This window comes from Oncorhynchus tshawytscha, linkage group LG02, assembly GCF_018296145.1.
Source record: "Oncorhynchus tshawytscha isolate Ot180627B linkage group LG02, Otsh_v2.0, whole genome shotgun sequence".
Lineage (NCBI taxonomy): Eukaryota > Metazoa > Chordata > Actinopteri > Salmoniformes > Salmonidae > Oncorhynchus > Oncorhynchus tshawytscha.
The window spans coordinates 70,585,765-70,609,954 of record NC_056430.1 but is presented as its reverse complement, the minus strand read 5'-3'; the positions used below and the strand labels follow the sequence as shown (position 1 = coordinate 70,609,954).

General features: G+C 42.0%; 1 protein-coding gene across 1 annotated transcript; it reads left to right on the top strand.

Moving 5' to 3' along the window:
* Nucleotides 1-11,480: 11,480 nt before the first annotated feature.
* LOC121840443 (zona pellucida sperm-binding protein 3-like) lies at nt 11,481-15,278 on the top strand. The gene is made up of 9 exons (XM_042303858.1): nt 11,481-12,092; nt 12,266-12,378; nt 12,527-12,627; nt 12,719-12,887; nt 14,344-14,455; nt 14,563-14,651; nt 14,735-14,814; nt 15,006-15,111; nt 15,216-15,278. The coding sequence occupies exons 1-8, from the start codon at nt 11,484-11,486 to the stop codon at nt 15,107-15,109; spliced, it is 1,377 nt and encodes a 458-aa protein (XP_042159792.1). The 5' UTR covers nt 11,481-11,483; the 3' UTR covers nt 15,110-15,111; nt 15,216-15,278.
* The last annotated feature ends 8,912 nt before the right edge of the window (nt 15,279-24,190 follow it).

Here is a 24,190-nt window from a genome sequence, read left to right as displayed (position 1 = left end):
AGGCATATTCACCCGAGATTAAGCTGGGATACTAAAATAGGTGTTGATAGATAGTATGGTCGTGTTGTACAAATAGGACAGCCATTAATTCAAAAGACATACCTAATATAAAATCAAAAGACATACCTAGTGGTAGATATAAAAATCGGTGAGGAATAAACCTAAAAGAAAGTAGTCTATCTGTAATACTGAAAGAAGTGTCAAAAAGGAGAGGGGAAACCTTTATTAAACATGGCTACTAAAAATCCTCCAAATAAGGAACTAGGTTTACGACCCCTGGGTATGGCTTATAGTTGTATAGGTAAGACCTCATCTTACAGGGTTATATGGAGAGACAGACAGAAGGAACATTGATTTAACTGTACTTAAAATGGAACATAGAAAGATTCACCTTTAATACAATAGATGGAACTAGGCATCTGATCATAGAAATACATACACATAGATTGAAAATACCATAGTTACTAGAATTGCTTATTAAACAAATAAGGTTTGTCAGGGTTTGGGTTTGTTTAAAATGGGGTTTATGATTTTGATGGGCATCTTGTTGAAAAGAGACAAAACAAATAAATAGGGTTTGTGGAGACAAGGCAGATAAACAACGGGCAGAGGGGCTAGACACAGCAAGGGTATGGTTAGCCGAGGCGAGGAAGAGAGCTGAGGGAGAAAAGAAAAAGGAAGATGTAAGTTGCAAACAACAGAGAGCAATAACTCCCACGGCTCCTCTGGAGGTCTCTCCTAAGCCTAAATTGTACCCAATCCTGATAGATCAGGCTTGGAGAGAGAATCCCGATGATGAAATCGTGGTGGTGAGGCAACAGCAGCCAGGGCTTCCCATCCCACCCCCACCACTCCCATATGGGGAACCTCCTGGAGCCGAGGGAGGGGTAGAGCAGGAGGAGAAAAGGATAGGGCTAGTTACCCTAGGGAAAGTCAGGAAAGATTTAACCGAACTAGGACAGGATTCAGCAATCTTATTGAGAAAGTCAAGAAAAGTGGATAGAGACAGTCAGAAGAAAGGGGGAGATAGATGCTTTAACTGTAAAAAAAACGGGTCATGTTGCTAGAGATTGTGAGGCTCAGTGTAAACACTGCAATAAAATAGGTCATACTCACCGAGACTGTAAACATAGAGAACAAGTTGAGTCAAAGCATCTGGGGTAATTCTAGACTAGCATAAAGGAGGCCTTAAGGGGAAGGGACCTAAGAGAGGAGGGAAAAATTGGACAGGATCAGACGATACAAAAGGTTTCAATTGCAATGAGACAGGACATTTCGCCCGGGAGTGTAATGCTCCCTGTAAACATTGTGACCGAGTAGGGCACTAAGGGAAGGTCAGGCGTGACAATCGGGAGAGAAAGAGAAAGGCAGAGACAAGGAGAGAGAGAGTAAGGAGAATCATCACCGGAGAGATGCCTTGACCTTTAAGTTAGGGCTATTGTTTGGGAATTGTCTCGGTGCCGGAATTTGTGACGACAGACAATTATAATAACAGGGTTGTTGGCGGGCAGGCTCCGTCAATCCGATAGTGATGATGGTTCAGTGGTTAAATAGCTGCCTTCCAAGCTTGAGACCCAAGTTCACTTCCTGGTAAATGCTTTGACTAAAATATGAGTTTTTGATTGTAATTAAACTGTTTGTATGTTTTGCCTGGAAAGATACGGTCGCTAGTGTTTGTATGAGATATAAACTGAAAGTTTTAATAGCTTGTTCGGTTCAAATTGATAGAAGGGATAAATTGAACTCTCTTAATAGATTGTTTAGGTTCAATTGAAAGACCCATCCATTCTAAATAATAGCGGTACGATGTCGATGGAATATGTTGTCTTGCCTAAATGGTCTGCTCGAATAACGTATTGGGAATGGAGTCGTATTTAAAATGCTGAACCATAGACATGTTTACAGTTACTTAAATCTAATGAATTCTAAATAGTGACGAAGAGATAACTACTATAGAGTTGTGCGTTGAATGCACAATAACGTTACTCAAATTGATTTGACCGTTGTTCAGGTGTACTCTTCTCTGTACTTCTGGCAGTACAATTTTGATTGAGAGATGTTGATTGATGTTGTAAGTTCTATTCAAGATCCAACATTTGTGATTAATTGGGTGTGGCTTATTGCACCCATACTACTGCTTCTGCAGTCAGCCAACAATGATTTGCAATTCGTTGAAAGTTGCTGTGGCCTGGGCACGGCCTGAGCGCCTGTTGCTGACATCACTCACAATGCACTTTAGCAGCCAGGCAATGAGGTTGTGACTGAGGGTGACAGAGACAATTGTTTGTGTCATTTAGAGGGAAAATGCGTGCATTATAGCTTTGAGTCACTTTTCAAAAGTTGCTAAAAGTTCCTAATACATTTTTAAAAGTAGCTGAATATCGTCAGGGTAGTCTGAAAAGCTGCTAAAACTAGCAACAAAATTGCTAGGTGGCCATCACTGATTGGTGGCGTACACTGGGCTATATTTGGCTATAAGAGAGGGAGGTCTGAATAGTTGTATGATAAAAGTTTTTTTTTTAAATTGATTTTGGTTTGATTGTTCAGATAACACCAGTGAAATTAAACAGGAGGTTAAGGTATACTAACATTAGAATCTGTTTTCATTGTGGGGAACAATGAAAGGTCCGCAAAGTGGATTGCAGGCTGAGTTCATTTATGTTAAAGTGACAGTGTACGTTTATCACAGTTGTGTGTGTCTAAGGGCAGGTATTCCTATCAAGCATTTTTGGGGAGACTATTTGGAGAAAGACTGAATGAGTTACATGAAACTTTGAGGAAATTTAAAACAAATAATTTGAGGGAGTACAATAGTATTATCATAATTATTAGGTTTTGTTTGTAGTAAACGTTTGGGTTTAAGGGGATTTCCATGTTTCCCAGAGACAAGATATCTTAAAGGGGTACACTCACATATGAAATATGACTGTAAAAGGGTGGTATAACCTTTGACCTCTATCATGGCTTTCCCTTGTCGTCTGATCAGCCTCAGGGAAGGGCCATTTGGATAATGAATTTGTGGTCATTTGTGATACTGGTTTTAAGGTAAATTAATTATAATGGAGTTTATAGCTCCTGGGCATAATTATAGTTTGAACCACAGAGGAGAAAGTGGAATTAAGGCAGGTCAAATTATGGGGAGCGGGGGAATAAACTCTAGTGAGGAAGAGGAAGAGGTTCAGGATTCTGTTTTAAACATTGTCTGTGAAGGTTTCGAATTGGCTACTATTGATTTAGTATTACAACAGGAACAGAAATCATATTTATCATCGATAATAAATGGGGGAGGATATGGTCCTTTGAGGTTTGGACAGGACATGGTTTAAGCCAATAGGGCAGGAAAATACATGATAAAAAAGTGATCTTATAAGCATTAAAATTATTTATGAAAATAAATAAGTTGCAGTTCTTAGGGATGGTAAATCACTGTAGATAAGGTATCCCACACTATGCAACATATATTAAATTATTGATGTGACTGATTTGAAGGTTAACCCATGTTATTGTCAGATAAAATACAGTGGATTCCCGAAGGAGAGATTTCATTAGCACAGAAAAGAGATATGATATGTTTAGCATCCATTTTGGCTTTATTTGACCATTAGAAGATTTCTATTTAAATAGTAGAAAGTGGACAGGGATATATGACATCTGTGGTGATTCACCACCAGAAAATACTGGACTCTAATCCTGCTAAGATCTGATTTCTTGCTTTGAACTTGTCTGGCACCCCCCTAGAACAGCTTCCAGCTGGTAGAAGAGAGAGAAGGAGTGCTCCGTTAGGATCTTTTGACAATAGAGTTTACATTGATAGCATTGGTGTTCTAGGGGGGGTGCCAGACGAGTTCAAAGCAAGAAATCAGATCTTAGCAGGATTAGAGTATTTTCTGGTGGTCCACTCTCAATAAGAATGTGGACTGGATCAATTATATATATTATAATCAACAGCGCTTCATCAATTACTGTACATATATTATCCGTTGGCGGTAAAGTATTTGAATATGCACAAAAGGGGAGATACATAAATAATGAGTGTGCTTTTAAATGGAGTAATCCCTCCCAAAATTTTCAAACATTTTCTATAATTGTTCATTCACTTTGGAAATGTGGAGTAGATTGTGTACATTGGTAGGATAAAATCCTATGTAATATAATTTTAAACATTTTTCGGCAGTAAAATCTGTAGACTTTGACTTGTAAGGGAGAATGGTTCAACTTGTCACAGGTGTGACAATGAGCCTCCATTGATTATTATGCATGCTTCTACCCTGCTAATTGAATGATTGATCCTGTAATTGGTGCTGGAGAGGATGGCTGCTGTTTCATGGGCTCTTAACCAACCATGCTATTTTTTCTCTCGCATTTTTCGTAACTTATTTTGTACATAATGTTGCTGCTACCGTCTCTTATGACCGAAAAGAGCTTCTGGAAATCAGAACAGCGATTACTCACCTTGAACTGGGTGAAGAAATTCTCTTTAATGAGTCGGACGAAAGCGATTTACTCCAGACACGCAAACAGGCCCTCATCCCCATCATTCGCACGAGGAAGAGAAGGTAAAGATATTGCGGAAAGAGATAGGGGTGCCTTGTGAGGATGGCTAATCTGCCCTTGCCATCCGTAGTACTGGAAAATAAATTGGATGAGCTAAAAGCACGTATATCCTAGCATCGGGACATTTAATAACTGGGATATCTTATGTTTCACCGAGTCGTGGCTGAACGACGGCATGAATAGAAGAGTATCTCATGATAAGCTGTAGACCACACTATCTACCTAGAGAGTTTTTATCTGTATTTTTCATAGCTGTCTATATACCACTACAGATCGATGTTGGCACTAAGACTGCACTCAATGAGCTGTATACCACCATAAGCAAACAGGAAAACGCTCATCCAGAAGTGGCGCTCCTAGTGGCCGGAGACTTTAATGCAGGGAAACTTAAATCTGTTTTACCTCATTTCTATCAACATGTTAAATGTACAACCAGAGGGAAAAGAACTCTAGACCACCTTTACTCCACACACAGAAACACGTACAAAGCACTCCCTCACCCCCCATTTGGCAAATCACCCTATCACTCTCATGATTATTTCTCCCCCTTTTCAGGGGAGTAACATTTTTGAAGGCTCCGCTGAGATTGCTGCTCAGATGTTCAGTTTCCACATCCTGGTCGCTGAATTCCGAGCCAGCTAAATCCCCACATAACAACTCGGGCAGGCTGCAGTGAGGAAAGTGTTGCTGTTCGAGGGGAGCTGGAAGTTGGTGGTTAAGTACGTGTCAACTGAGGCCATTGATCGACCATCAGAGACCATCTAATTCAGAGACAACTCCTGCACAGTAAAAGTTCCTCCTGTTCTGTCAACATGACAACCGCCTTGGAAGAACTACAGGAAGAGGTAGTAGGAGAATTGCACACCCGACTAAAGACAAGTTACTAGAGATATGTGATTTCCTTGACATATCAGGCGAACAGAGAAGAGATATTCAAGACAAAACCCCCATATCATTGATGAATCACATTATGATGTTCCTTGAAAGAGAGGAAGTTGCAGAGTTAGAAGATGGCGGAATGTCGGAATTGTTGCTACTTAAAGACAAAATGACAGAGATGATCAGTGGCATAGATCAGCCCCAACCCCATGCCAATCTTCAGGGGAGCATGCCGCTCTCACCCAATGCACAGCCCAGCTCATACTGGCACACAGAGTTTAACATTTCTGGTCAGATAGGTGAACCGGGCCAGAAAGAAAAACAGATTTTTTTTCCATCCTTGCCCATCAGATCGAGAATGGACTTAACCTGAGGTAGAAATAGTAGACGCAGTAGTCAGGGCTATTTCTCCAGGCTCACAGCTACGCAGCTACTTGGAAGGTAAACCCCAGCTAACTCTTCCCACACTTAGATGTATCCTGCGTTCCCACTTCCAAGAGAAGAGTGCAACAGAGCTTTACAAACAGCTAGCTCCAGAAGCACAGTATAGCAAGGAGACCCCTCAAAGCTTCCTTATGCGCGTCTTAGATTTGAGGCAGAAAGTACTGTTTGCATCCCAGGAGTCAGAATCAGGGGTTAAGTATGACCCTGCTCTAGTCCAGCGCATGTGTTTACACACAGTCCTTATAGGTCTCCAGAGTGACAGTATCAGGATAGACATGCAGCCTCTCCTGCTAGATAGCGAAACATCAGATGAGGTTTTGCTAGAGAAGCTTAACATTGCTTGTGCTAATGAGATAGAATGATGAAACAAAAAGCGGTTTAATGCCCCACAGCCTGCTACAACTATAAGTGTAGTCCAGTTAGAAGATACGCCATCTGCAAAGTGTCCTGTGAAGGAAGCCAAAGCTAAGATCCCCGCAGAACTGTTAACAGAGTTAGCTGAACGTAAGACAGGTGTAGCTTCTTTAAAAGGTCTCAGTGCAGAGATTGCTCAGATTAAGGAGACATTACAGCAGCCTATGTTTCAGTCACAGCCTTGTGCCTATGCCCCACCCTCAGTTAGGAGGCCAGATAGGGACCATCAAGGGAAGCCCCTTTAAACGGGAAAGGGTTACCGCTGAGGGACGAGTGTTAAACGTAGCTAACAAAAAGTCCCAGAAATGTGCAAATTCACTGTATACAGCGATAACAACCCGTTCAGCTACATTCTGTCTACTGCAAAACTGAACGCAACCACTTCCAGGTGGGTTGCAGACTTGGCTGATTTCCACTTTACAATAAAGTACAGGCCAGGCAGAAAGAACGGTGATGCAGTTGCTTTGTCAAGGATGCCACTGGATGTAGAGTCACTGATGAGAGAATGTTCTGAGGAGCTTCCACCAGACACCATTGCCGCCACGACTCAAGCAGTTGAGGTACAGAAAGAGGCTCTTGTACCTTGGTCACTTTCAGCTGCATCTATGTCAGTATCAGCTGAAGGTGAGACAACCCCTGCAACAACCAGATCGATCCCAAAAGATGGGATAAGAGAAGCACAAGAATCTGATCCTGTCATCTGTCCTGTGCTCAATTTCAAACTGTCTGGTTCCAAACCGCCAGTTAAAGAGCAAAAGGAATCCAGTCCAAAGACAAAATGCCTATTCAGAGAATGGGACAAATTGACAATAGACAGTGATTGCATTCTGTACAGAATCACTACAGCCCGCAAGCAGTTAGTTCTACCAGAGCAGTACAAAGGTAAAGTGATGGAAGAGTTGCACAATAACATGGGACACCAAGGTACTGACCGCACTGTATCACTAGTACGTGACCGCTTCTTCTGGCCATATATGCAATCTTACATTGAGCACTATGTTTACTAAAACTTGTAGCTGTGTCAAGCAGAAAAAGCCAGCCCATGAAACAAGAGCTCCTCTGACAAACATTGTGACAACACAGCCATTTGAACTGGTATGAAAAGACTTCCTTCATCTCGACAGATGCAAAGGGGGATTTGAGTACATCCTCGTAATTGTTGATCATTTTACACGTTTCACTCAAGCCTACGCCACCACATCAAAGTCAGGTAAAACTGCTGCAAATCTCATCTTCAATGACTTTGCCCTGAAGTTTGGGTTCCCGTCTCGCATCCACCATGACCAAGGGGAGAATTTGAAAATCAGTTGTTCCATCAGTTATTAAAGAAACTCAGTGGCATGGCGGGGTCCAGAACAACACCCTATCACCCGATGGGAAACGGTCAAGTGGAACGCATGAACAGAACATTGTTGCAAATGTTAAAGACACTAATTGAGACACAAAAGTCTAATTGGAAGGAGTCTCTGAACAAACTGGTTTATGCCTATAACTGCACCCGTTGCAAAGTGACTGGCTATTCACCATTTTATCTTCTGTTTGGGAGATCACCCAGGCTTCCAGTTGATATGCTGTTTGGATTGTGCACAGAGGCAGGTTCCAGTAACCAGCGAGACTACGTGGAGAACTGGAAAAGAGGGATGGAAGAAGCATACGCCATTGCAAATGAAAATGCTCAGAAAGCCACTGAAAGAAGTAAGAAATACTATGACACTAAAGTTAGGAGTTCAGTGCTACAGCCTGGCGAGCGAGTTCTGATTAAAAACCTGACACCAAGAGGAGGACCAGGCAAACTCCTTAACTATTGGGAAGATACAATTCACACAGTAGTGAGACAAATGGGTTCAGACCTGCCGATTTATGAATTGAGACCAGAAAAGGGTAGGGGACGCTCCAGGGTCCTGCACAGAAACCTGCTCATGTCCTGTGACCACTTACCTTTTGAGACACAACCAGAAAGGACCAAAGTGGACAAAAGTCAGAAAACGAGGAGACATCAGCCTGCATCACAGCCTCTAGATTCTGATGAAGACAGCGGGGATGAATATGACCTTCATTATGAGCCGCTACAGGTTCCCACATCTCCTACAGTACCTGAGGAGAGGAATGCTGAACCAGCGAGAGAGTGGGAACACATGCCCCCAACAGTGAAACAGACAGTTGCAGTGCCAGTCCCTGATACGCTACCAGCACAGCCTCTTGTTGAAAAGCAGCTGGAGGAGACAACAACAGTTAAAGACCTGCCTGCTATGAGGTTATGCACTATATCCCATTACCATATATATGATTGAACATTATCTGCTGTTGGCTTGTGTCAATGTATGTATGCAACATAGCTGACTTGAAACATTGTTAACAGTTTCAGGGCCATGGGCCTGATAACTGCCTGTTCAGGGGCAGAACAACAGAATTGTACCTTGTCAGCTCGGGGGTTTGAACTTGCAACCTTCCGGTTACTAGTCCAACGCTGTCCTACCCTGCCGCCCCATGATGGAAAAATACAGAAGACAGAACCTGTGCAATGAGTTGGGGGCGCATTCAGAGCGTGGGGTTGCAGAACAAGCGGTCTTTTGTTAGATAACAGGAGCCAGGTGCGAGATAACGGTATCGAGCATGAGCGCATGGATGTTTTTCACAGCAACAGTTACATCAACAGAAGCCCCAAGAGGCGGGGACCCGCCTGAGCGCCTGCAATAGGCTGAGCAAGTTTAAACCACACCCAGCCTCTACTGTGATAGGCCAACAGACGGGTTGGAACTATGTCTATCACAGTATAAAGAATACTGTTTACATACATCCTGTCAGTTCTCTGTTTGCCCTGCGTGGTGGGACAGAGAGCCCGTATATACGAAAATTGCATTTATCACTTATTGCTTAGCTAATAAAAAATACATAGTATACAATCGGTGACTCATTGTCATATTTATCCTGATACCAGATTCGAATTGACGCAACTCTAACACTGCTGAGGAGATGAACTTGCCTGATGAAAATTTGCCTGATGATCATCCACCAAGGGCCTTTCCTTCATTAACTGATGCTGCTGAACCTGAGGAACCAGCCTACCAGCTGCCACAAAGAGAGAGACACCCTCCAAGACCTCCATCACCTATGATCAGCTTGGTATCCCTTCCTGCTACAGTATCCAGCCACAGTTGTTCCCTGTCTACTCTGCACCAGGACTGGTTCCATGGCTGCCATCACTACAGCAATGTTACTTTCAGCCACTTTACATGTATGGGCTTCAGCAAACATGAGGCTACAGAGTTGACATGTTTGACCATGGACTACTGACTGATTTCCCAGACTGTCACAAGAGACAATTTGCAGACTATTCATATAGATCATTAAAATGTATGGAATGTTGATCAATAGTATGAGAAAAGACTGCTTATGTTATACAGCTGGTCAACATATATGGACTGTGAATATAACTTGTTAGTTATATTTGAACTGTGGCCCTTGACCTCTGCTCAAGTACTACCGTACAGAAGAGGATTTTCAAGGTCCAGTGCATACAGACTGTTGAAGAAGACAATGTTGGTAATGTTGGGACATTTATTTTGTCGGGGAGAGTGTGACAGGTTAAAGGAAATACGCTCATCCATAAGTGGCGCTCCTAGTGGCCGGGGACTTTAATGTAGGGAAAATTAAATCCGTTTTACCTCATTTCTCTCAACATGTTAAACGTGCAACCAGAGGGAAAAGAACTCTAGACCACCTTTACTCCACACACAGAAACACGTACAAAGCACTCCCTCGCCCCCCATTTGGCAAATCTGACAATCATTCTAAATTAAAGCAGGAAGCACCAGTGACTCGGTCAAAAAAAAAGTGGTCAGATGAAGCAGATGCTAAGCTACAGGACTGTTTTGCTAGCACAGACTGGAATATGTTCCGGGATTCTTCCGATGACATTGAGGAGTACACCACATCAGTCACCGGCTTCATCAATAAGTGAATCGATGACTTCATTCCCACAGTGACTGTACGTACATACCCCAATCAGAAGCGATGGATTACAGGCAACAGCCACACTGAGCTAAAGGGTAGAGCTGCCGCTTTCGAGTAGCGGTACTCTAACCTGGAAGTTAAGATTTCATGGTGAAACATCTCGCTCCTTGTTCTCTCTGTGACGCAACATTGTATCTGTCCCATTATGGTGTCTGTGAGAGTATGGGCAGCAACATTGAGGCCATCTCATCTCCATTTTGAAGTAGCCCATTTTCTTATTCTACTACTTCTTTGAGTTGGTCAACAAACTGAAAGGGTGCATACTGCCACCTGAAGTGTATTATTTGAAAAGGTATAAAACCAAGGTTGGTGATTTACTGCTACCAACAGTTGGGTCGATCCACAAAATGAGTGCCTTTTGCTTCTCTTTGATATTTTAAGTAGGGTCAAAATTGTGCACCGATATTGCATTTTAAAAGCCTGTTATATTAATTGAAGTGCCCTTAAATATATACCACATGGATTATTCAATAAGCAGATTTCTAATATGAATAATGCCTTGCTAAAGTGCCAAAATGACTAATTTTGACATGTGACTGCACACCCTCTGACTTCTATGGAAGATTTTAACCCTACTTAATACCAACATTTCCCCAAGAGTCCACCATCATTGTAAAGCCCTAGTTATTTTATTGCTTTGTTATTTTTCTGCTTTGACAAAATCATTTCTGAAGATTATTAGTTTAATGTGATTCATTTGCGTCTGTCCCTAATTTTAAGGTCAACTCTGAACTGAGCTCTCGTTTTCATGTGGTGAAACAATTTATTTAAAAAAAAAGTATTTCAGAAGAAATATTTAACAACTTATAGTCAAACTATAGTATTAAAGCAGGTGGGCTGGTTCTACTCTTTTGGCCCATTTTGTGGTGAAAATGTCAGTGGGTCAAATGTAACGTCAACCCTGTTACCCATAGATAGACAGGCTAGAAAGGTTTCAACAATTAAACCTTTTATTGTGAATCTTACTTTCAATTGCCCCTCCCTGTTGAACATAATAAACGTTCATTCCCCGTCAGAAGGCGATTTATATCTGCTTTAAAATGAAACTGTGATCATATAACTTTTGAAAAACTGGGCCCTGGTGACTGCTGATTGGTTGATTCTGCTACTGATTAAAGTCATCACCAGGTGTTGCAATTACTTGGGTGCTGTAGCTAGTATATAAAACACACAAGCAAATGGTGGTTCTCTCATACACCTTTTTACTGCTCTGGATTATTGAGAGAGATTTGGTGGTGAATGGCAAGATGGTGGTGAAATTGATGCTTTTGCTCATGAGTTACTACTCTGCTTATGGTTTGCCAGGTAAGGGCTTCCCTTTAGCTGTTGATGATGGGAATGACACTGAGTTTGTGTGGGACGAGATGTTGAGGTTTGATGACAACTCTGAACCCAAGGTCAGATCTCGTTCTCAAATCGTGGCCACTCCCATGTTGGAGCATTCTCATAAACCAGACTATCTGAAGCTACCAGAATACATCCCTATTCGTGCTTCTGAGGACCAAGCGAATGTCTTCAAGCCTGAAGGGAAGTTCAGGCCGCTGCCACTCTCAGTCAAGCACATCCTGCTGCCCACCGCCTCTCCACCCACCACTCCTCCAGTTCACTCTAAGAAGGTTGAGGTCCTGTGCCACCTCGACAGGATTTATGTGAGAATCAGAAAGGACGCCTTCACCAACCCCGACGCCTGCAAGTACCTCAAACTCCACAAATGCAAAGTCAACCAATCCACCGCGGAACACTACTACATGCTCTACAACATCAAAAGCTGTAGCTTCCATAGAAAGGTTGGCTACCAATGCCATCAGAAATACAATCCCCTGTCACTCAGACATCAAATGTATGCCCTGAGTGATCCAGTCAAATTGCAATGGTCTGAAGGGATTATATTTCCATGGCTGTAATGATTGAGTATGTTCAGATGTATTGGTGGTTTTTAGAGTTGTTTCTCCTATTCCAGTGTACCGCTGACTATATTTCCTACTCCAACGTGCTGAAGTACGAGCCAGAGGCCATAGGCGGTATTGTGAGGGAGTTGCCATTCTCTGTTCACATCGAATGCCGCTACAATCGGTGAACCACCACTTCATCATGATTTCACATTTGGTGGCTACGTTCCAATGTCCACATTAGCATATCCTATACATGGCTCCATACTAGGTAGTATGCTAGTCTGGATACTATTTGAGTGTCTGACTGCACTAATGGCCATTTTCTACAGGATCCACCACTCTTACAAGTTTGGCTTTCATCCTCGTTTGGCGGGAAAAGTCTTCAAGGCCCTTAGATCCAAGGTTGGCGTCACCCTCACATCTTATGATGGTGAGTTGACTTGACAGATGTCACCTAAATCTGAATGCACTTGCAGTATTGTTTTCTATTAAAGAACCTTAACTCTATCCTTTCTCTTCAGAATCATGGAACAAGCTCACTGGAAATACAACCTATATCATTGGACAACCAATGTACTTTGAGGCCAAAGTTCCCACTATTTCTTTGCATCGGCGGGTGTATATTAACAACTGTTATGTGACTGCTAGCCCCAACTCCACTCTCAAATACACTGTGGTCGACAACTATGGGTAAAACTACTTTGTTACAGAACTACAATTTATCTTGGCCTGGTTTTGTTTTGTTCATGGTAGTTAATTTCTTGCTTGTTAATTGGCTAGATTCCACAGCTGGGCAGTTTTACACAGGCAGCCTAATTCTATTTTGTCCACTAATTGCTTGAAAGACCAATCACATCAAGTCTAAACTTATCTGATTGGTCAAATTGACATTTGATGTGGGAGTACAGAGCTTAGCATGTCTCCCAAGGCTAAAGAAATTTTGGTTTGGGAAAATGGATTATTTTCAAGAGTCCGGTAATTGGTTAAGGGAAGAGGATTGGAGGGAAAGAGGTTGGGTTTGAATTTGACTAGCAATAACAGGGAAAGGGGTAGGTCGAGGAAGACTGTCAAGTTGAAAGTGGGCCAGATGCCAGTTTGAGTTATGGAGGTGAAATTGAAGGGGTAAAGGTTTGTGATGCTGGACATGGTTATGATGATGCATTTTGGTCCAGTGGGACTGAGATTTTTGAAGAGGATGGAACCAGGTCTTTTGGCTGATCCAGGGGTGGAAAAGAGGGTGTGCTTTTGAGTCGGTGGACTGGACTTGTTTGTTTAGCTCAGAGGGAGCAGTTAACTAGTATAGTCTTGCTTTGCGCACCATTTGAAGGGAGTGATTTCTGGGGTGGCGCAATGGAAGTGGAAGATTCCTGTCAAGTTTGGTGCGACGCAGACCCAGTGGCGACAGTGTCACTGTCAGCCCTTTTGATTTGAGTCAGTGTTTACCTGACAAGATCATGTTAGGATGTATCAGTTATCCTGTTGGAGCTTTTGTGGTGAATCCACTGCTCTGTTTCAGCTGCAACATTTATGGTCATGTCACAATGTGTAGGAGGGAGATTCCAAAATGTGGATGTGTAGAAGGGCATGGGATAGAGGGTTGTGTAGTTTCGTTGGATAAAGTGGTCGACTGTAGGGTGCACATGTTGCTGGGGATCAGAAGTGTCCGGTGGCTAGTCAGAGAAGTGCTGAGGGAGGGTAGTACAGAATGGGTCAAGGGTGAGCAATTCTGAGGATTCCTGTGACTGGGATGTCTGACAGCACAGAGGGATAGGCCAATGACTGACATGTATGCTTCAGTAAGGTACAGAGGACAAGCACAGCGTGTAGCATGGTAGTGTCCTGTCCTCTCAGCCCATTGGCCTGGGGAAGGATCAGATGAGGTTAAAGTAGGGTAATATTCAGTGTATTTTTGGTTCCCATTTTGTATCAGTGTCATGGGCCTATAATTCAGTTGGGGGTGGTAATGCAATATATGGGATGCCAAGTGTTAAACCTCAACCAAGAGAGAAATCAGAACGGTCTGCCTGTGTAAACAGCCCTAGTGTCTTTTGTAACTCAGTCCCTAGTTTACAAGGCGAGCATAAGAACCAGCGAGTGAACCTTGTCCCAAATTGGAGTGTTAAGTACACAACCTTCTCTTCACTAGATGCATGGTGGATGGCAAGAATACTGTCCAGTCAAAGTTCCTGTCACACACAACCAACAATGCTTTGAGGTTCACTGTCGGAGCTTTCATCTTCCAGGGCCTGGACAATCAGGTCTGACTCGTGTGAATCTCCAAACAACTAATCATGATGGTTTGCTTCTTTAATACTATAGGCCTACAGTAATGCACCTTAAAGAACGTACATTTATTTTCTTCCAGAAACTCCACTTGCACTGTGAAATAACTACAGGGAATGTCACTCCAACTCCAAGTTTCAAATCCTGCAACTATGACACAAAGACTGAAAAGTAGGTTCACCTGAGTGATTGACTTGCATTCTGAGGGACTCCTTGCTATGAGGGTTAACTAATATTTCTTGTGATTGTCCTAGGTGGGTGGCACTGTATGGTGAAGCTGCGGTTTGCTCATGCTGTGCCGGCTCTTGCCCTTCTCCTTCTCTACAACCCTCCGGTGAGCATATAGGCCCGGTTCATGACCAGTCTTGCCTCATTGTCACCAACCCTTTCATCTGAGCGCATTATAGAATGGGGAATGGGAAGCCATTTTGAAGACTTAATGTGGGCTTTCATACCACCATTTTACATTATGGTTTGACTGTAATCTGTGGAAAATGCAATACTTATCTAATAACGCTCTCATAGCTCACGCACAAACTGTGACCAGTCATTTTACGACGATGGCCCATGACGACCATGCTAAGAATAAAACATGGAGCATGGAAACCTTCAATGATGGGGCTTACTGAAGGTACTTAGCCCCTCTGCTTAATTCTTAAGAATGTTTAATTCTTATGTTAATATATTATGAGCACAAATTTCTGACAATAATAGCTTTCTCCCTCATTGTTTTAGGTGCTGCTGGGAGAGTTTGAGCAGTGGACAGTTCTTTTGATAAAATAAACTTTTTAAACTGTGTATTGAGTTCCTTCAAAATGGCTGCAGAGATACAGGCAGAACTAGGTTGAAATAAAAAGTTGATTACTTTAAGACATACATATTGGGGATGTTTTGTTTGCAGTAGTAGTCACAAGACCACAGATGTCTAAATTGAGGGAGTGTGCAGAATTTTGTTAATTTTACTACCATAAACTGCTGCACATTTGAGAACTGGGCATTGTCTAACTGGCCTCACAACTGCAGACCACGAGTAACTATACCAGCCCGGGACCTTAACATCCAGCTTCTTCACCTGTAGGCTCATCGGAGACCAGTGTTACAGGAATTAAATTCCTGTTTTAATACCCAATTAAAATCAAACACTCTGTCAATTCATAAGGATTTGTTTAACCCTTATTTGTATAAAATGGACAGAGCCCAGTCTTAAAGTCAACCAGCAGCTTTTATTCACTAGTACTCCCAGTACAGATTTTACCACAGGTTATAAACTGAAAATGTCATTAGTTTTAGTACCAGCCTGTGTCATCTCCGCTCTAGTACAATGGCTGTATGGTTCTCACATGTGTCTCCCTATTAAGATAATATATGACCGAGCCAAGGTCAGCTTGTGTAGATAAGCCTTCTAGCCAGTCTGGCTATGAGTTAATTAATTTCTACCATGGTACAGACAGTCATTGTTCTAATTCATATTTACACACATATTCAGTACTAGGATTAAAAATAAAATTCATACATATACAGTAACATAGTATTCTGATTAGTACATATACAGTAACAGTGTTCTGATTAGTCAGTCCTGATTGAAATGTAAACAATTAGTCATCGACAAAAATTCCCTCAACATATCCACCCTTTGATTAAATATTATACATCCAAACATGTAATTGTATTGTCAAATTAAAAAACCTATTTTGATTTTAATTAGAAATATTTCTTGTCATCAAAACATCACCTAAACATAACCCACTACTTGCATTCGCACTGACTGTTTCTTAGGCCTACATCAGAATCATAACTCTTATCAGGATTTTCGTTACAATCTTCATAAAACAAGTTTAATATTGAAACAAGATACAACCTAACCTCCCTAAATATCAAACACAAGTTCCCCGCAAATGAAGGATCCAGATTCATCTACTTGTTCTGTAGACATGCATTCAGCACTCCACGGGTAAGAACCTGGAATCCCCTGGTACCTCACCATCTATTGTCATCGATTTCTCCAGAGTCCTGGAAATAAGGCCTCGTACACAGGGAATTAGACAACAGCCCCATCAAACTAAAACAGTCACACAGGTGAATGTAGCCCATAATACAGTGATCATAATATTTTTCCATTTTCCAAATGTACTATCAAACCAATTAGTCATAAGTATCCACCCCAGAGTTTTCTGCCAAACCGTGAGCCAGGGTGGTCAAACCAGCTGAGGCTTCGGTCACTGATTCGTCCGGAGCTGTGTTATTTGGGATGTAAACACAAACATGGTCCCGAAAATCACGCATATATCACATCTATTCTGCCAAGCCATCAGGCTGGTTGCTTCAGTCTGTTCTGCAAAACCTTTAATAGCATCTCTGGTATAATTGATAAAGCGCTGTTGACTATAATAAATATAATTAATCCAGTCACCCTCCAGCTCTCATTGGGTGAGACTTTGACACATTTGTCATAAAAACGGTTGAGTGTATCACAGTCCGGTAGCGGAACTTCAGCCGAGAGGTTTTTGTCGACAGAGATGTCTTCCATATCCTCCTGAATTATCTCTCCTGGATGGTGGTTCTTCTGTAAACGTCTTCTGAAGAATGTAATGGAGAAATGAACAAAAGAGATGAGGGAGTATGTGTTCCATAGGTACCAGGTGTAGTCGCTCTCCGAGTCTATGATATTATTGACATGCTCCTACTGCTGGTCATCCTTTGATGATTCGCTGAGAATCGGTGTCTCTTCCTGGTTTGTGTTATATTGTTCTCTGAGATGTTGCTGGTCGTCTGACTTTCTGAGGTTAGGTGGTACTTTTACTTCCTGATGTGTGTTAGACGGCTGGTCTGTGAGATACTCTTGCTGGTTCCCCTCTGATGATGTACTGAAGATGGGTGGCACCTCCTGCTCTGCTTCCTGGTCTGTTTTCGATTGCAGTTGGTCGACCTGAGATTCTTCCTGACGCTCTGGTGACGTCTGTTGGTCACTATGGCAACTACCACTCTGGACCTCTTGTGGCCACTGTCGATTGACATTCGCCATATCCTTGTCCAAGTTGTACAGCTTCTTGTCATTGTGAAATGCCTCTGTGTCCGAAGCATGCTGCTGTTGGTCGTTTCCTTGTGAAAGGGTTATTGATAGCCTGAGGTCAATGGTAGACTGTTCCTTGTCCTCTGGTGAGAGGTTTTGCTCTTTCTTAGGTACATCTTGGTGTACTTGTGAAAGCTTATGGTCAATGTGAGATCCCTCCTCTTTCTCTTCATCTTTCTTCTCTTTGTTCTCTTCAGAATGTTTCTGTTCGATAAGAGTCTCTTCCAAGCCCTTTTGATAATGGTTCTGGTTGATTTGATAGACCTGTTTTACTTCAAGTTGTAAGGGTTTTTGGTCGATGGGCCCTTCCTCTTGGGTTACCAGTGGTGACACTTCCTGTTCCAGCTTTGCCCTCTCCCTCAGCAGCCAATCTTCACGCTCCTGCATGCCCATTATGTGATCATCCTGCTCCTGAACCTGTCCTGTTCTGTCCTCTCTGGGGATGGGATACAGTAGACTAACTGCCAGCACAAACACCCAAAGAACGGTATCTTGCATCCTTAACATTGTCTCTGTGGAGTAGAATAAGACAAGGATTTACATTTTGCTATCTACACAACCTACTCCACATTTTCAAAGTGAATTACAGAACATTTTCCAAATAATTATACATGTATTTTTTTTAAACACCCCAAGCACATTTGGCAGCCATTACAGCTATGAATTGTTTTGAATAAGATTCTACCAACTTTAAACAACTCCTAGGGCAGCGTTTACCAAACTAGGGGTGCACGTTTTGGTTTTTGCCCTAGTGCTACCTAAACAGCTGCTTCAAATAATCAAAGCTTGATGATTAAATAGATTTTTTGAATCAGCTGTATAATGCTGAGACAAAATCCAAAATGTGCACCCCTTGGGGTCCCCAGGACCGAGTTTGGGAAAAGCTGTCTTAGGGCAACATTTATCCATTGTTTTGTCAAAATTGCTCAAGCTCAGTAAATTGAGTTGTAATTAATTGATGGACAATGGCAATATTCATACCGTGTCTCTGAAATGTATGTCAGGACTGAGGCTGGAACACTCAACACCTCTTGGAAAGCTATTCTGGTGTGTCTTTTGCATAGAAAATTGTGTAATTGCCCCACTGAAAGATACAACTCTATCCCAGGGGTTTCAGAAGACTGAGATGTGTATTCCTCTAACTTTTTACCTGGGTTTTGCTCCTTTCATATTTCTTTTGATCCTGACAAACTCCCCAGCCCCTGCCGGTGGCAAGCATACACATAACATGATGCTGCCACCACAAAAATGTCAAATACAATGGCACACAGAGGCAGATCTGACTCGTTATCTCAATGTCAATGACATCAGCATGCTTTTATATCCTAGTGTCAACATTATTTTTATATACATATATTATCCGTTGACCGGTAAAGCATTTGAATATGCACAAAAGGGGAGATACATGAATAATGAGTGCGCTTTTAAATGGAATAATCCCTCCCAAAATGTGGAAAATGTTCTATAATTGTTCGTTCACTTTGGAAATGTGGAGTAGATTGTGTACATTGGTAGGATAAAATCCTATGTAATATAATTAAAAAATCAGACCCACTCCAATTTGCATACTGCCCTGACAGATCCACAGATGATGCAATCTCTATTGCACGCCACACTGCCCTTTCACACATGGACCAAAGGAACACCTATGTGAGAATCCTATTCATTGACTACAGCTCAGTGTTCAAAACCATAGTACCCTCAAAGCTCATCACTAAGCTAAGGACACTGGGACTAAACACTTCCCTTTGCAACTGGATCCTGGACTTCCAGATGGGCCGCCCCCAGGTGGTGAGGGTAGGTAACAATACATCCGACACGCTGATCCTTAACAATGGGGCCCCTCAGGGGTGACGCTCAGTCCCCTCCTGCACCCCCTGTTCACTCATGACTGCACGGCCAGGCACGACTCCAACACCATCATTAAGTTTGCGGATGACACAACAGCAGTAGGTCTGATCAACAGCAACGACGAGACAGCATATAGGGAGGAGGTCAGAGACCTGGTCGTGTGGTGCCAGGACAACAACCTCTCCCTCAACGTGATCAAGACTAAGGAGATGATTGTGGACTACAGGAAAAAGAGGACCGAGCACGTCCCCATTCTCATCGACGGGGCTGTAGTGGAGCAGGTTGAGAGCTTCAAGTTCCTTGGTGTCCACATCACCAACAAACTAACATGGTCCAAGCATACCAAGACAGTCGTGAAGAGGGCACGACAACCTATTCCCCCTCAGGAGACTGAAAAGATTTGGCGTTGATTAGAGAATTATGTTCTCCAGTTACATAACCCAATTTAATTATATTACTCTGTCTGCAGACCAGAATTTGTAAGATCCTGGTTTAAAGAAACAGACGGAGGCCCAGCTAAATAGTCAAAAAGGTTTATTCACAGGAACGTTCTCCCGTCAAAACAATTCATTTTATACTGACTTCTCACGCCCACACATACACACAAACATACGCACACACAAACATACGCACACACAAACATATGCACACACATGTCCTGCTACGCACACACTGTCTGTCTCACTACCCAGCCTTGTCCTTGAGACATACTCTCCGTTTGTCACCTCCTGACCTTACTTCCTTTTTAATGTCTTTATTTTGGTTTGGTCAGGGCGTGAGTTGGGGTGGGCATTCTACGTGTTTTGTTTTCTACGTGTTTTGTTCTATGTTTTCTATTTCTATGTGTTTGGCTTGGTATGGTTCCCAATCGGAGGCAGCTGTCAATTGTTGTCTCTGATTGAGAACCATACTTAGGGAGCCTTTTCCCACCTGTGTTTTGTGGGTAATTATTTTTCCGTGTGTGTTTGTGTGCACCTGGGTTGCGTCACGCTCTTTGCTGTTTACCTGTTTGTTTTTTGGTTTCACTTTCATTAAAAGATGTGGAACTACATGCACGCTGCGCCTTGGTCGATTTATGACAGGGAGTTTGAGGATAGCGAGCGTGACACCGTTCTCTCCCAAATCTCTAGTCAGGTCGGCACCAAGCTCAGACAGTCTGTGTTTAAAATACCATAAAGACATTGTTTTACCCTAATTCTGACTAGGACTACACATTTATTGATTATGATTTTATACATTCTAATCAACTCCATACAATTTTATGTTTCAGGGCAGAATATTCTAATCATTCAATTAACAGACAATTCTCAACTATCAGGCATGGGTCCTCAAATCCTCAAAAGGTTCTACAGCTGCACCATCGAGAGCATCCTGCCTGGTTGCATCACTGCCTGTTATGGCAATTGCTAGGCCTCCGACCGCAAGGCACAACAGAGGGTAGTGCGTACGTCCCAGTACATCACTGGGGCCAAGCTTCCTGCCATCCAGGACCTCTATAACAGGCGGTGTCAGAGGAAGGCCCTAAAAATTGTCAGACACCAGCCACCCTAGACTGTTCTCTCTGCTACCGCACGACAGGCGGTACCAGAGTGCCAAATCTAGGTCCAAGAGGCTTCTAAACAGCTTCTACCCCCAAGCCATAAGACTCCTGAACATCTAATCAAATGGCTACCCAGACTACTTGCATTGCCCCCCCCCCACCCTCTTTTACACTGCTGCTGCTTTCTGTTATTATCTATGCATAAGTCACTTTAACCCACGTGTGTGTATATATTACCTCAATTACATCGACACCGGTGCCCCCGCACATTGACTGTACCAGCACCCCCCTCACTATTGTTATTTGAACTGCTGCTCTTTAATTATTTGTTACTTTATTTCTTATTTCTTTAGGTATTTTCCTTAACTGCACTGTTGGTTAAGGGCTTGTAAGTATGCATTTCACTGTAAGGTCTGTTGTATTCGGCGCATAAGACAAATACAATTTGATTTAATTTCAGTGGTTGACTGTTTCTTTAAATTAGGGTCTCTTTTTTTAAGGTATGGCTTTATGGGGGAAAGGTGCAGGTAAGGGGAAATTGCCTTGTGGCCTTTTAGTGTTTGACTGACTCAGTTTTTAGAGAATATATTTACAGTATCATGATTTGAAATTGAATTCAAGTTTAGGTAGTTATTCCCTTGAACCAAAACCTGTTTTTGTTTGTGTATTTCACTGTGTCACCCTGTGTACTCTTTGACCAGGCTTTCAAGATAGTCTGAGGTTTTGACTAATGGTGAAGGAGAAAATAATACAACACTTTGACTTTATTTATCCACTCAACCCAAACTTTAAGAACCTGACATGTGTGTTTGGCATAGCTCCCCATGCGTTTGTTTAACCCTGGAGTGGTGTAGGTTCTGCTAAACGTATTTCTCTACTGCCTCACAGACCTTCCACTTTATGTGAACTTTTGACCTCGAGCTTCATGTACATGAGGAAGCAGAGTCAACTATAGACGTATCTCAGGTAGGATACGATAGGAACAGGAGGTCAAGCAGTAGAACATGTGAGGTGCCGGTACTCAGCTCCAGTGAGCTCCTGCCCAAGTCAGGCACTGCAGATGATACAGGTATGATGACGGGAATTCGCATGACGATACTGGCATTCAGTAGATTTGTTCTTCGCATGTGTTACCACCAGTATCTGTCTCGGCACTCTTGCTCGGGCACAGATCGACGTCCGTGCGATGAGCATGCGAGCAAACCTATCTGTGGGAACACCAGACAACTGGCTATCATGCATACTGAATGTGCACAGTAGAACACGGGGCTATACCACCTGCACCACAGTATTCTAAAAACCGAATGTTCTTCCTGCCTTATCGTCACAGTAGCTATTCTGTGTGAGACCTAATGGTAGTAGCATGTTATTGTTACCATGTTTAGCCTATTGTCCTTTTCATTGTTATTCACTGTTATCATTGTATATTTTATTCATTACAATGTATACCATTCAATGCAGTTGTAGTGATGCTTTGGCAACATTAGCTCAATGTTTGTCATGCCAATAAAGCCATTTTGAATCTGAAAATAAATGTCTAATTGGAAATCTTGTAAATTAATTAACTATTCCCCCCAAAAACTAAAACACACAGTTGGTGGAGAAACATACTTTTCCAAATAAAACCAAGACTACATTTATCTCTTTCGTTAGTCAATGGATGACTAAAATCGATTTGGACTTCAGATTTTATTCATTCAAAAGCACACATTCTTGCTTAATTTCTGAAAATGCTTCAATATGTTCCTTTCTTCCATGTTTTTGATTTTATTTTCTCTGAAATTGTTGACCAACTATCATTTAAAAAGCAGGGACCGTTTTCTTCCAAAGTTCTCACGTCTGCTACATCCTTCTGTGGCTATCAGAGTAAATCCAGAGTAAACTGTACTTCGTTTGAGTAAATTCCTTTGCTGTCTGTAGAAAGATTCTACTACTGACATACATCTAAAGCTACTGGCAGTGGTGGAAAAAGTACTCAGTTGTCATACTTGAGTAGATGTAAAGATACTTTAATAGAAAATGACTCCGGTAAAAGGGAGTCACACAGTAAAATACTACTTGAGCAAAAGTTAAAATATTTGGTGTAAAATATACATAAGTATCAAAAGTAAATGTACTTTTTCAAAAGAAAATGTAAAAGCTATTTCAAATGTTATATTAAGCAAACCAGACAGCACCATTTTTATTGGCGGATATCCAGAGGGACGCTCAGACATAATTTACAAATGAAGCATTTGTGTTTAGAGTCAGATCAAAGGCAGTATAGATGACCAGGGGATGTTCTCTTGATAAGTGTGTGAATTGGACCGTTTTCCTGTCAAAATGTAATGATAACTTTTGGGTGTCAGGGAAAATGGATGATGTAAAAAAGTACATTATTTTCTTTAGGAATGTAGTAAAGTAAAAATTGGCAAAAATATAAATCGTATAGTACAGATACCCAAAACAACTACTTAAGTGGTACTTTCAAGTATTTTTACTTAAGTACTTTACACTACCGGATAGCAGGACAACACCAGATAATAGTAATATATCATTATGTGATGCCATGAGTAGAATAATAGAATATTCCATGTTTTTGATCATACCCTCACATTAACAATGCTGTTCAAACAAAAGCTAACAATGTATGGAAAATGACTTGTGTCCCACAATAGGGGACTAAACACAAGCTTTTATATGGTCCTGTGGGGTATGAACTGGTATTAGCTAGCTTTAACTGTTTTTGTACGGCTGTGCCTCCTTCTCCTAGGTGCAGTTGGATGCCACGTAAAACCCATTGCTATTGTATAGGCAAGACTCAACACAGGAAGGCAGGCCAGAGGATGCCTAAACCTTATGTACTATAGTAAAAGTCACGTGTGACTAAGGGTATATAAGATGACAGCAGTATACTGTATGTGTACTGGTATAATTCATTATAAAGTAATGGATTTGGTCTATAAATAATATTGTTAAATACAGAGATGCCAGTCACATCACTGTGATTCCCAAGTGGAAACAGTGACTCATTAATCTGTGAACAAATATTTCAGAGAATAACCCAGATCATTTGAATGGGCTGAAACTATTTTTGCATCTCAGCTGTGGGAATTTCAGCTTTGTCATTCTGGTTAGAGACCGAAAACCACCTCATCCTGTCCAGACAACTGCAAATAAACATATCAAACCTCTTCTTGCTCTTGGGACAATGGCGAGGGGGAGATGGGAAACCTGTTACATCAGTACAACAGAGAAAGGAGTGCAGGT